This window comes from Pteropus vampyrus, unplaced genomic scaffold (genome assembly GCF_000151845.1).
Source record: "Pteropus vampyrus isolate Shadow unplaced genomic scaffold, Pvam_2.0 Scaffold5, whole genome shotgun sequence".
In the NCBI taxonomy this organism is placed as follows: domain Eukaryota; kingdom Metazoa; phylum Chordata; class Mammalia; order Chiroptera; family Pteropodidae; genus Pteropus; species Pteropus vampyrus.
Window position 1 is genome coordinate 1,247,869 of NW_011888786.1, and position 14,126 is coordinate 1,261,994.

The 14,126-nt window shown below is 45.9% G+C and overlaps 1 protein-coding gene across 1 annotated transcript in view; it reads left to right on the top strand.

The window, feature by feature from the left end:
- Positions 1-1,464: 1,464 nt before the first annotated feature.
- The window catches only part of BST1 (bone marrow stromal cell antigen 1), a gene marked incomplete at its 5' end in the record, with an annotated part of 17,768 nt that continues 5,106 nt past the window's right edge, over positions 1,465-14,126 (top strand). Inside the window, 5 exons of the mRNA XM_023533928.1 lie at positions 1,465-1,578; positions 4,311-4,387; positions 4,736-4,828; positions 7,374-7,460; positions 9,839-9,898. Of these exons, the coding sequence (XP_023389696.1) occupies positions 1,465-1,578; positions 4,311-4,387; positions 4,736-4,828; positions 7,374-7,460; positions 9,839-9,898 (431 nt within the window). The remainder of the gene's footprint in view (positions 1,579-4,310; positions 4,388-4,735; positions 4,829-7,373; positions 7,461-9,838; positions 9,899-14,126) is intronic.

Sequence of the window (14,126 nt, forward strand, 5' to 3'; positions counted from 1 at the left end):
AACAGCTCAGAGAAAGTGTCTCAGAAAACCTGTCTGTTTCTATCGATGTCATTCTATCAGAGTCTTTGTCAAAAAGGAGGTGAAGTCCAGAGGTTGGGTCAGCAAAATGATGGTACGTTTATATCGTAGAATCCTGTGGGGCATGAACAGTGAGGATCGGGCTTTGTATTTGTTGAACTGGAAGGGCGTTTGTGATATATTTTTAAGTGAAAAATCAAATCAATTTAAACAAAATCATGCACAATACATATATGAAAATATACACATGAAAAAAGTCAAGAAGATAGCAAACCCGAACTGTTAGCAGCAGTTCTTGCTGGGAATATGAGGTCATACGTTTTTTTTTTTTCGTATCTATATTTGCTATCTATTTTGCTTTCGTAATTTTGATATGTTACTTGTGAGGATAAAATATTTTTAAAGAAGACCCTTCTTCAACTACGTAAATGATCATTAATAATGCTCACCAGTTGTTCGTAGTCTAAGAACAAGAAAGTATTAAACAGGTAAATACAGAAATTATTCTTGGGACAGATACCCGCCCCCCCCCCCCCCCCGAGGCCCTGGCTGTCAGAAATGCAGGAAGGAGCCTTGGGAAGCTGGAGAGTGACATTCTGGCCCTCCGTGTCATGTTCCACCCATGGGACCTCTCTGGGCTTCGTAGATCTCTGAGAAATTGGGACGTGGACCTGCAGAGATGATAACCTGAACTAGTTTCAGAGCTGGAGTATGCAATCCGAGAAGTAATCACCACTGTCTTAAGCAGTGTTAAGAGTGGTCTTCTCTTCAGTCACGCAGTGGACTTTGCGGGGGTGGGGAGTGCCTCTTTAGAAAGTGGCAGATCACCAAATTTGCAGCAGCCGTGACTCATGTCCCTTCAGGCAGTACATGTTTTGTCCTGTTTGGTTCTCCCTGGAACAACTTGTTAACTGGCATTTTCTTCGTTTTTTTATAGAGTGAATGATGAACAAATGTCATATATATCTGCTGTAAAATTTTTTAAATTTAATATATTTGAACATTTTGTATATTTTAACCATTATAAAATATCTATTTTCTGGCTATGGATGATGCTCTTTTGGTCTATTTTTCTTGTATTTACTTCTAAGACCAGTGCTAATTGGAGAAGATGCTTCTCCCAGGAAAGCAAAGATTTTTTTTTTTTTTTTTTAACCCTTTTACTAGAGTTCCAGTAGAGAAATAACCCGGCTGATATGCTGATGTTTGGCGGTCAGCTAGGCTCACTCATCAGCCGAGTGCTTAGTTCTCTGCCTTCCTCACATTTGTGCTGAGCCAGGTGACATGTGTCTTTGTATCACGGATTGAGGGGTCGCTCACCGGGCTCCTTGTGATTGGGAGGGCAGAGCTGTGAATGTTTAAGTCGGGCACGTTGTGCAGAACACAGGCTAAATATACTACATGGAGCCAGTATTTTTTATTAATTCTCCCCTACACAGCCTTTGAAATGAAACGCATCTGTGCATTTTTCCCTTAGAGCTTGATTACCAGTCCTGCCCTACATCAGACGATTGTGAAAACAATGCCGTGGATTCTTTCTGGAAAAGGGCGTCCATCCAGGTAATCCTGGGATGGATCCTGGGTGGCTGGACGTGGGTGAACGTGGCACAGGGCTTCAGAGACTCTGCTGTTGGGGTCTTACTTAACTTCTCAGAGCTTCACTGTCCACCTTTGCGACCTGCTGATTCCTTCTCTCTGCCCCACACGTCGTGAGGAGTTAAGGTGCTAACAGACCTAGTGCATTGCCTGGCACAGAGGACACATTCAGTGGATGTGAGTCAGAGATGAGGATATTAAGTAGCCATTACTGTTACTCTTACGTGTTAGCATTTTGAATCAATGTGGTTTTCATTGCTATATAAAACGGGGTAGCCCCCGCTTTCCGGGAGGCCCAGATGTGTAAGTCCGAGAGATCTACAATGTTGCTGTCAGGGGGAGACAGGAGAGGGCGGTAGGTGCCTGAGGACAAACTGTAGACACACAGATGATCCCCTTATGGTAAATCTATTCCTCAGACAGGGTGGTCACAGAGTTGATGATAGATATCAATAGTTATAAAACGCCAGTGAGCACAGCTTACAATTCCCATCACCAGGGTTGGAACAAAAATTAGAAATAAAGAGGGTTAAGTCTTTAGCTCAGAGCTCCGCAAAGAACCGTCTGTGATTAAATGTTAGTTATGCTGACTGGTCAGCCCATGGACTCCAGGGTCCTCCACCCACTGCCACCAAACCTCTTTCAGGGCTATCTGTGTCTCTTTTGGTCCCCTTTCCACCTCTGGCTCCCAAGGTGTCCACTGGGTCCGTCGTTAATTAGGGTGAGAGGGACTTTGGCTGCAGTTGGAAGCTAAGCAGGAGGCCTGCTCCAGACAGAAGGCTTTCTGTTTATTCCTATGCTCTCCTTCCAGCTCCAGTGGGGACACCCCATATGCAGCCACTACCCACAGGTTCCGTTTTGTGTGCAGTCCACAGTCAGTTGGCAATGGACTGCCTGAGCCCCTCATTGAGGAACGAGAGGCTATGGATGCATCATCACCCGAATGTGGACCATCACGGCAGCTCAGGGTGATGTCAGCATTACACGTGAAGGAAGCATATATTCTAGGGCATCCGCCTGACTTTGAAGTGTGTGCTCTAAACCACCGTCTTATACTTCCTTCCTCCAGTCCTATGTCGGCAATCTAATAATCGTGCCTTCCTTTTATGAGTCCTCAGAATATGCTGGATTGTCCAAGCATGAGAGGTGTATCGGAATGGTGAGGAGAGCATCTGAAACATAGCAGAGACAAGTCAGTAAATCTTAATAGTTATTATTTTAAGTGGTTTGATCTTTACAACAGCCCTATGAGGAAGGCGGTCTTATTAGCCTTGTTTTACATATAGAAAAAATGGGGCACAGAGAAGTCGGGAAACGTAACCAGACTTATTCAGAGCTAAGTGAGAAGCCAGAAACCAAATCTTCAGCCACTGCATCACACTGCCTCATGGTGTCTGCATGCATTTTTTTATTAAAATTTTCTCTTATCATCAATGTAATAGCCGCTCATGATAGAAAAATGACAAATGGTAAAAGACATAAATAAGAAAATTAATCATTCGTAATTCCTACTACCTAAAGGCACCCCCTCACCACAGTGCCCATCAGCCCTTGACCCCCGAGGATTTCATCATGACCATTAGTGCTGTGTGCGAGCCACGTGTGACATGCGTGACGCGGAGCACGTCACTGCTTCGCTGCCGCTGGCACTGGCCATCACCTTGCCGGAGAATAAGCCCCGTGCTGCGTAATGTCCCCCCCACCCTCACCTCCACCCCGACTCTAGTGTAAACATTTTATCAGAGAAATTACGCGTTCCAGCAGCGTCCTGAACTGGATATTGGGGAGCCTCTCTGGACGATCTCCCCCTTGTGAATTTCCGGGGTTGACTGATATTCCCAGACTTCTGCCTATATGTTTTTAACATAATAGAGCACGTGCTCCACCCACCTGATCTTGCATTTCCCTTTGAATGTAAGCACTTCCTGTGCTGTGGCAAATCTTTTGTAGACTTTACTAACGGCTGAGTAAATATTTCAGACTGTAAGCACCATGGTTTAATGGTCGTTCCCTTGCTGTTGGCTGTTTAGATGAGTCACACACACTGCTTCAGTGCCTGTCCCTGCACACCAGGTGGTCCTTAGCGCTATTCACCAAGTATTTCTGGCTCACCTCCTGTGCCCCTGCTTTGTACTCCTCTGCCTCTTGAAGTAATTTATGAGTGACTTGCACTAGCCAATGAGATGTGATCGGAGCCGGGTGGAAGGAAGCCCTTGAGAACCGGTCTGTGATGTGCCACTTTCCCCTTCGCTCTGCTCAGGAACTAGCGACTTTGCAGATGTGGAGACTTCATCAGTCGGGGTCCCAGAGTGAGGGCATTATGGAGCAAAGCTCCAGTGGACCTGTGGCAAACATGTAGTGTGAGCATGACGTAAAACTTAGTCGTTTAAAGCCACTGCGATATCGAGGTTGTTTATAACGGCAGCATAACATCCAGCCGATACAATGCTGGAATCTGGTACTATGTCACGTTATTTTCTTAGGGTAAATTCCCAGACATGGAATTACCGAATTTTTGATATTGCAAAGCAATTCTCTTTCCAAAATATAACACTTTGTATCCCTTTTAGCTGTATAAAATATCAAATTTATCATACCCTTGTCAGTATTGAGAATTGTCAATTAAAAAATTGGCCATTGCATAGCTGAAAAAGGACATGCCTTCATTTACTCAAAACACTCGTTTCTTTTTACAGTATTCCAAGGATAGTTCTGGGGTGATCCACGTCATGCTGAATGGTTCAGTGCCAACTGGAGCCTATCCCGTAAAAGGGTAAGAACACCAACACCAATGAATACAACAGAGATGCCAAAATGTTTATCTAGTTATCCTGAATGGAGGCTTAAGAGAATCCTAATTCCTAACCTAATGCTTGCTTTTCTAAGTTTGGGTAGAGCGAAACAGTCAAATGACCTGGAAATCAGAGACATGTCTCTACAAATATACCATTAACAGCTGATGAATACATGAACAAAATAAGTAACTTAAAAATGTAAGATAAAAAGTAACCCCCAGGAACTTTAAAACAAAAATAATGTGTAAATCAACTTACAATGAAATGGGAAAAGTATCATATTGCTTTAGAACTTTCAAAAAACGAAAGTCTTTCCTATTTTTCAGTTTTTTTGCAGATTTTGAAGTTCCCTACTTCCAGAAGGATAAAATCACACGAATTGAGATCTGGGTTATGCATGAAATCGGGGGTCCCAATGTGTAAGTCATGGTGCTCTTGATGAGGGTAACTGTGCAAACATGCTTTTCATGGATGTGTTATGCTCAAGTCTGTTTTATATTTTCATTTTTGGAGAAACAATGGTCCTCTCTGTTTCTAATGTGGTGGGCAGAGAGAGGCAGAGCCTTGACTGGAAATGCCACTAGCCAGTCCCAAGCCCAGAGAGAAAACCTCTTTTGTCCAGATTTTCCTCTCAGCCAAGGAAAGTCATGTTCCTTTCTGAGTGACCTGGGCAGCTTCGGATTGGGGAGTCCCTCGTGCACTTGTGTGGGTCAAAGCCGGTTTCTTTTTCTGGTCATTTGAAGCCCAAAAACTCTTGCCAGGAGTTTTACGAAATGACCCAAAGACCGCATAATGCGGATTTTATTCTCAGACAGCAAATCAAGTCCACAACTGGGTCTCAGATGACTGGCCAAGGAAACCATTAAGACCCATATTTTCTGAGAAACCACTTGAGTTTATATAAAGATAAGCTTGAACTCATCCTTCTAATTGGTGAAGGGCACTGCTGGCAAAACTGTAGATAAAAACTTAAAACGCAGTTGGTTCAGAGACAAGCCAACGAGGCCGAGCCACACTGAAGCTGTGCAGCCAGGATGGTCCTTCACGGGCAAGCTTGGGCCCTGGCCTACAGAGCACTGACGTTGCATGGAGGCAAGTATGGCCAACCCCAATGAGTGGATGTGTTATTGAAAGTATGTCCTGGAAGAAACTTGGCAAATTCCCCATTTCAGGTTCCCAGGATCCTCTAAGACTCACCATATAAGGAGTGATATATATTTTTTTTTCCTGCATTTCTCTTTCCAAGAGACAAATTATACTTACCATTGCATGAAAAACAATGTGTATTATTTTTCTATTTCTGTAAGAACTTACTCTTTGTGTAGAAATTATGCTTGCTCGTTATGTTCACGTGTTATTAGAGAAAGATTGTCCTTTGAACCGGCCTTTAATGAGACAAGGAAATTGCAATTGAATGTCATCTCAGCCTGTCGCTTCTCCTGCAGGAGAGATGACAAAGAGGTCAGAGCACAGGGCTGTACATTTGTCCCACAGGGTGGAGCTGCAGGTCATGAGCTGAGAAAGGGGGGTCTCGAACTAATGAGATTTTAAGGGAAAGAAAAAGACGTAGACAGAGAGTTCGAAACAGCATGTTTATATCTCATTGTGTTTAGCATTGCTTTAGCTACCTTTATTTAAAAAAAAAAAAAAAGAGTAAAATAACCCATCGACTAAGCTCTGCAGTGAGGATTGCTGAGCAATGAGCTTGGCGCAGAGAAGGACGCCGTGCCGGCTTCTGGCAAGGTTCTGAAACACGTCACTCAACGCCTTGTCCTCTTCCCTCACGTAATGTCTGGAATGCCACTTCTTCTAGGAAGGCGTCCTTCAGTCACTCGCTTCCTCCCTGTGCGCTCCCTCCCTGTTACTTTGATGGTGGGGATGCTGTTTACCTTCCTGTTCCACACACACTGAGACGGGGCCCTGCCTTTGGTGTGAATACCATGCCTACTAACTGCAGCTGGCAGTGTCGTAGCCACCTGTTTGCCTTTATACCTCCCCTCCCCGCTTAATTATGACCATCAGGAGGACAAGAATCCCCGCTGATGAGGATGTGGGGAAATGGACATCTCATACCCTTTGGGGTGGTCAGCATGGCGTTCAGTTGGGCAGCGCCTATCAAAAGGCTTTATATGCATTCAAATGTTCGGTGCCAGAAAACCTATTTTAATAAATTTAGACAAATAATTAAGGGTATATATATGAAAATGAAGCTTCATCAAGGTTTGTTGTAGTGTCGATGACATTAAAATATAGGAATGTACCCTGATCTTTAACAAGAGGACACTGGTTTTGTGAATTTTGTTCCGATCATGGAAGGGAGAGCAAGCAGGAATTAAAAATAATGGCAGAGAGGTATATGTGTATATACATAGACATGGGCAAGAGCAGAAAACAAAATGCATTGGACAGCAGAATCCCCTTGTTATATTTTAAAAGTCTCATGGGACCGAACATATTTAAAAAGCCTAGAATGACCTACATCAAAATGTTAGCAGCCGTTATCTCTATAGCGATGTGAGATGTGAGGTGTTATTTTCCTTTTGTTTATTTGCGCTTTCTAGTATTTTTTGATTTGTGAGTTTTCCTTGCCACTGAAAGCATAACTTAATACACTGTAGGTCAAACAAGCTGTCAGTCGGCACTGCCCTGCCCGTGACCACAGGGACGTGCTGGAGGGCGGGGCCATGACACGCCCTGTGGCACGTTGCCCGTGCACCTGCGCGAGCCCTCCCGGGGCACTTGACCTGCAGACTTTGGACTAGGTGTTGGGTGCTTGGGGCGGCCCCCTCTGAGGCACCGCGGGCCCATAGCAAGCGTTACTTTTGGGTGCAGGGACTTTCCCAGCTAGTTCTTCAGAGAGGAGACTACCCCAGGAGCGTGTGGTCAAAATAAATTCGAATTCATCCAGAAACAACTTCTCCCATCCTCTTCTTTTATTTTTCTCTTGATGTTTTTGTGTTTTAGGGAATCCTGTGGAGAAGGAAGCGTAAAAATCCTGGAAGAGAGGCTGAAGGAAATGGGTTTTCAGTACAGCTGTATTAATGATTACCTGTAAGTGGTATATTATTATAACCGATGCGTATGTTCAAAGGTAGGCAGTGATTTGAAAGGGTTTTGTGGGAGTCCGCTCTGAAGGCCAGCAGACTGTGCCTTCTCGGTCATCGCTGGGTGTGGGGACTCAGAGTGCCTTCTGGCCAGGGTTCTGCCTGGCCCCACCCACTTCTGTCCAGAGCCGTTTTTCACAAGCTTAAAGGACAGACAGGGCAGCCCTTTATCATTTGTGCATGTCCAGTTTCCTCCTCGCTTAGTTACAGCGTGGCGAGTACCCTGCAAACAGGAACTGTGCTGCCTGCATCTTGGGGTGCCATGCTGCCGGTGGCGTCCTTGCCAGTGGTAGGTGCTAAGGTGGCGTTTGTTTGAGATACTTACAGGTGGGTACATCTTGACTGTTTGCCAATAGGAAAATAGTATCAGCTACCGTTTATTGAGCACATCGAGGGCCAGGCACTTTATACTCTTATAGCCAGATATCATCCGAGGGCCATCCTCATGCTTGGAAATGCAGATAAATTTGGCTCAAAGCCCAGGACGGTTAAGATGCCCTTGACTGGGGATTTCTCACCCTGCTGCTTCCTGCTTCGGCCTGTCTGGGTCCCCAGAGGCTGGAGTACAACCCTACAAGGAGTCGGTGGCTTTCCTGAATGTTTGGGGGTGTGGCGGGGTGCAGGTTACATCTGCAGTCCGGTCCAGCGCCCATGACCATGCAGCTGGCTCTGCTGCCGTCTGCCTCCTCAGAAGCCTGGTGGGCTGAGTAACCCACCCATCTGAGCAAAGCCCCCTGGAAGCGTGGGTCTCTCTGACTCACGCCACCCCATGAGAACCCTCAGAGCTGTTCTCTTTTTCCCCAGCTTGAAGCTGGACCATCATACTCATCTATTATTGCGAATGCTCTCAGGAAACTCAGAAGTCTGGTGTCGTTATCACCCTCTTTTAAAGACAAAAGAAAGCTAATACTCTTGGAAATATAACCTATGTACAGAAAAATGCACGTACCATAAGCATCCAGTAGAATGAATTTTCACGAGTTCAGCATAACATACAACCAGCCGCTAGAATGAGAAACAGACATAACAACAGACCTGAGTTTTGACCCCCATGCTGTGTGGCCTTGAAGCATGCGCATTTCTTTCTACTAGAGGACCCTTCCTTTTTCGAAGCACCAGATTTTAGTAGATCCTAAGAAAGTTAAGTTTTACTCTAAAACAGCTCAATGATGGAGAAAATTGTGGCTTAAACTTTCATATTTGTAATCACTTCCCTTTGGTCCAGGAGCTCCCCTGAGGCTGTCTTTTTTGAAGTCACGGGGCCCAGTGTCTCAGCCTGCTTTTGGTGCTCCCGTGTTGTCCCCACCTAAGCTGGCCTGGGGGCTGTTCCCTTGAAAGCTGGTCCAGCTCCACCCCCCCACCCCCCCCCCCCCCCCCCCCCCGCCCCCGGCTTCTGTTTCTTGCTCTTTGTGTGTTAAAGTGAAGTTTTGTACTCCTCCTGGGAGCATAGAGGAAGTGATAATAGGTTTAACGTGGGCGAGCACAAAGGTTAACGAATCAAACTCCGAGCCAGATGTAAGTGAGAACCTCCTGTCTCTCAAAAACTCAAGTGACACTGGCTTCTGTGGTGTGGCATTTGGAAGTTCTCCCCAAGATTCTTGTAAATTTTGGCCAGGTCTCATTTGTCCTTAGCCTCTCTTGCCTCCTGGTTGGTTTCTGCTTAGCACCGTATTCAACCAGACTCAGTGAAACTCAATGCGTTTTTTTTGGCGGGGGGGGGTGGGGGGCGGGGATGCATAACACAATCGCAAACCTCTCTCATAAAGAATGGCCGTGTAGCGTAGATTTACTGAAAGGTAGATGAGTCCTAGGAAGGGGTCACATAGCATGTCACAGAGTGAACAATGTATTTCCTGTTCTTCCGAAGTCCCTGAGCAGCAGCTGTCACCTATGTGCTTTGAGTCCAACCTTCTGCCCAAAGTAATTATCAAGAGATTTTCCCAAGCAAACTCATACGTCTACACTGAAGCAAAACCATGCTCGGGTTCTAGCATGAGCCTGCAGGGTTCAAGTTCAGCTTCACAACTTGCTACTCTGAGAACTTGGGCAACTTCCTCAACCGTGAATTGGAAATAATAATAGTACTCATTCCATGTGGTTGTTGTGAGAAATAAATGACATAATTTAGGTAAAATACATAACTGATCCTTGATACATAGCGTATAATAAACACTGGCTAATTTTTTTTAAAAATAGAAACTCTGTTCTTTGACACTGTCCCCCGGTTAGAGACTGTCCCCAGGACTGTAGAGGCACACCATAAATGTCTGAGGAATGAAAGCCATTTAAAGAATCTCTAAAATATAATTTCTTTTCACTCTACAGACCGGTGAAGCTCTTAAAGTGTGTGGACCACAGCACTCACGCTGACTGCGCCCTAAACTCGTGAGTAAATATCTTAACCGGACCACGTTGCTTCCCCACGATAACCGGTCCTTCCTAGTGACAGACGATGGGGAATTGAAAAATGCCCGGCTGCGGGGTGACGTCTGTCCTTCTGCACTTGCTTCTCTCAGTCTGAGTGGCTGGGTTGGTGCCGGTCTGGCGAGCATCATACCCGCCCTGATGTGGCCCTCTGTTCCAGCCGGACTTGCTCAGCAGACACTCTAGGAGTGGGGTGGCGGGGCAACCTTTTAAAGTGAATTTCTTAATCCTGATATTTTTAAAAATTATATATATATATATATATTTTAAATTATATATATATTTTTGAATCCGCTTCAGTGACAGCCATCTCCAATACACAGACTGAAGAGCTAGGCCATATATGCATGGGATGCGTTTAAGAGTTACAAAAGGGTTAAGAAATTGAACAATCTTTCTTCCTCTGGTCCTAGTCACCCAATTTCCTTCCCCAGAGGTTACAATGATTTCTGGTTTCTTGCGTATTCTTTTAGAATATTCTGTGCCTGTAACAACACACACACACACACACACACACACACACACACACACACACACACACGCAGAGGCATAGTTCTCTTATACTATTCATATAAATGATGGTATACATAGGATTCTACAGCTCGCTTTTTCATATAACGCTGCGCTTTAGTACTATTTCCATATCTATAAATAAAGCCACCCCGTTCTTTTGAACAGCTTCGTGGTATTCCGTCATATATACGTATCATGATTTATTTAACCCATTACACGGTGAACATGTAGATTGTTCCCAATATGTATCCATCATCAACAAGGAAGAAGAGGGTTTCTTTTCCCTCTACTTCCCTTTCCTCCAAGTAATTTCTTTTAACGTTTTGGTCCCTCTCCTCCCATGCGTCCTCAGTGCTCAAGCGTACAGATGTCTTAACCAGGCACAGATGTAAGTTTATTTGTTTGGTTTTGGTTTGGTCTTTTTTTTCTTTTATTTATTTGCCTTCGTTCTGAACAAAAAGTGATCATGCTAGACGTATGGTTTTGCTGTGGGCTTTTTTCACCCAACGGTATAAGGGCATCCTTTTAAGTCGGTCCACACTTCCTGACTCCGTCCTCCAGGGGCTGCAGGGTGTGCTGTAGGCTGGCCACTCTGCCGATTACATCACCGTTTTCTAATCAGAAGCTGACTTAGCTGTAGGTTGTGCTTGTTGCTGGTTTGTTGTCATAAACGATCCTGAGCTATAATCCTTGATTATACCCTTTGAGCTCTTTTGCCAGTATTTCTGTGGGATAGATGGCCAGCAGTGGGGCTGCCGGGTCAAAGGATGTGTGTCCTTTGAACTTCCAGATGCTTCTAAAGGGCTGCAGCAGTGTCTGCTCCCGCCAAAGTCTATGGTGGGTACCCCTTTCTTCCCTCCTTTGCCAACACCGACGTAGAGCGAGCCCTGACCTTCGGTTTTTTCTTTTTCTTTTTTGTAATGTGAGAGGCAGACCTAAGCTTCGATTGCGGAGGAATCTGCTATCTCCAATAAACAGACTGAAGAGCTGGGCCACCTCCCCACACCGAGGCGCCTTTGTTTCAGAGACGTGGGTCGATTTCAGTAACTGACCCTTCGGGCCCTTTGTTTTTTCTCTCCTTCAGCTTCAAATTCCCGCTCTTATGTTTTAAATTCGCCAATAAAGAGTGAGCCTCTAACACCCTAGGCCCCCCGCCCTTGAGCCCCAATAAAAGCAGAACCCCAGGCTTGTATGTGCTCGCTCGCTCTCCCCACAACTTCACTGTGTGGCCCTAGGTGAGCTGGGGCTAATTTTCAGGTCCTGTGAGTAAAAAACCTTTCTCTAGCTGGGTGTGGCAGAGGAACACAACAGAGGGAGGCTGGGTGTCCCCCTGGATGGGGCTGGAGCCACCATACCAGCCTGGACAGTTACTGAGAGAGAAACAAACATCTATATTGTCTAAGCCACTGGGGCTTTGGGCCATTTCGACAGCAGCCAAACCTGTATCTGTACCCACTTGGGTAGGCTCTGTGGTCCTCTCTTCAGAGGTCAAGAAACTCTGGCTCGGAGAAGCTAACGAAGGACTCGCCCGAGACCACCTAGCAGGGGGCGGGTCCAAAGCAAATCCGTGCGGTTTCCAGAATTCACTCTGGCAGCTGTCCTGCTCTCGTGACTGGGAACGGGGATGACAGATCCACCATCAGCAGCACGTGGACTCGGAGCTGCCGTCCCAGGGCTGGCCATCCTCTCCCATGCTCTGCTGCTCATTTCCGGTGAATTCGACGCGCATTTTTTTTGGAATCCACTCACAGAAGGTAAAGAATAGTCCTCACCTGGCAGTGAAACCCACCATCTCAACTCTGCCGCTCCAAGACCTTCACGATTCCCCTGCCACCAACAGCAGGCTTCTAGCCCAGCCATCCGGGTCATCTTCACTGGGAACTGCCATTTCAGGCTAGTTTTGATCCAGTTCCCTGAGGACATCTGTGCTCTCTGGCCTGCAGCCTGGGGACACTGACCCTTCGGGCGGTGGTGAGAGCACTGTACTTGGAGTCCGATGATCTGATTTGGCCGTTTTCTCATCTACAAACTAAAAATAATGGAAACTGCCTCACAGGTCTGTCGTGAAGATTGAATAAAACAGTGTGTGTGGAACCGACTGAGCTCCTCTCCAGACAGGACACTGGAGAGAGTCCCCAGAGCCTGGGCCGGGTACAGGATTCTGGTTCTCATAGTTCAAGTTGGAAGTGCATCGGTCGAAACTCTTAATTGCAAGTGTCACACAGCAGCTCCAGGTAGTTCAGCAGAAACGGGGTGCATGAAAGAATTTTAGATCACTCACAGACTCTTCCTGGGAGAGCCAGAGAGGCAGGGCTAGAGGCCATGCCAAAATGCACCCAGAACTACCCCAGAGGAGACCCCACTGCAGCCTGTCAGGACACGGACACCTCAGAGAGTACCTGTGATGCTCACACCCGGATGCTTCTAGAATCTCTGCCACTGCTGCCTCCGAAATCTGGTGCCTTGGGCGTCCCCGTGGCTAGAATGGACCCTGGGTGGCACTTGCTGTTTGAATCCACTGTGCTCGCAGATGCACCCAGATCTGTACATCTGGTTGACAGATATAGGAAATTGAGTATCTGGTTCAAATTCAGTCTCATGCATTTAAATCTCATCTGTATCCTGGTGACTCCAAAATGAATATCCTTAGTCTAAGTCCTCTGAATAGCAGTCTACTCAGTGTTTCCCTTTGGATGCTTAATAGACATTTCAAACTCAGCACATCCCAAACTGAATTGAATTTACCCACTGCAGTAAGCTGAGTCGTGGCATCAAAAGATATCCAGGTCCTAATTCCTGAAACCAGTGAATTTTATATTACAAAAGAGACTCTGCAGATGCGACTACGTTAAGGATCTTGAGATGAGGGTTGGTCCTGGATTGTCCAGGTAGACCCTAAATGTAACCCTAAGGGTCCTCATAAGAAGGAGGCTGGGGGAGACGGATGCGGGCAAGGAGGAGACGGGAGCATGAAGATGGGAGCAGGAATCGGGGTGTTGCCCTTTGAAGGGAGAGAAAAGGCAAGGACAGATTCTTCCCTCTGGAGACTCCCCGAAGGAGCCAGCCGCACGGACACCTTGACTTTAGCTCGGTGAAACTGGTTTCCTACTTATGACCTCCAGAACCATAAGAGATGAATTGGTGTTGTTTTAAGTCACTAAATTTATTACAACAGCAATAGGAGCTAACACATCCCTAAACTTCGTCTACCCGCAGCCTTCCCAAACATCCCCAAATGCCGTCCTTGAGCCGTCCTTGACTCCTCCCCTTCTCTCACCCCTCATCAGAAAATTCTGTTGGTTTGACTTACAAAGCTGATGAAAAATCTGGTCATCTACTGTGACCAGTCTGGGCTGAGCCACTATCCTCTGTCACCTGGATTATGGCCATAGACCTGCTTCCACTTTGCCCCATACCTCACCTTGCCACCAGCCCCAGTCCTCTTTGAAACTCAGCTACTAGAGTTAGATTTTTATTTTTTTATTTTATTTTTATTATTTAAAAATTAAGTTTATTGGGGTAACATTGGTTAATGCAATTATATAATTTTCAGGTGTACATTATAATTTAACATCTGTATATTCTATTGCGTGTTTACCACCGAAAGTCCAGTTTCCTTCAGCTACCATATATTTGATCCCCTTTACCCACTTCACCTTCCCCCTAAACCCTATAT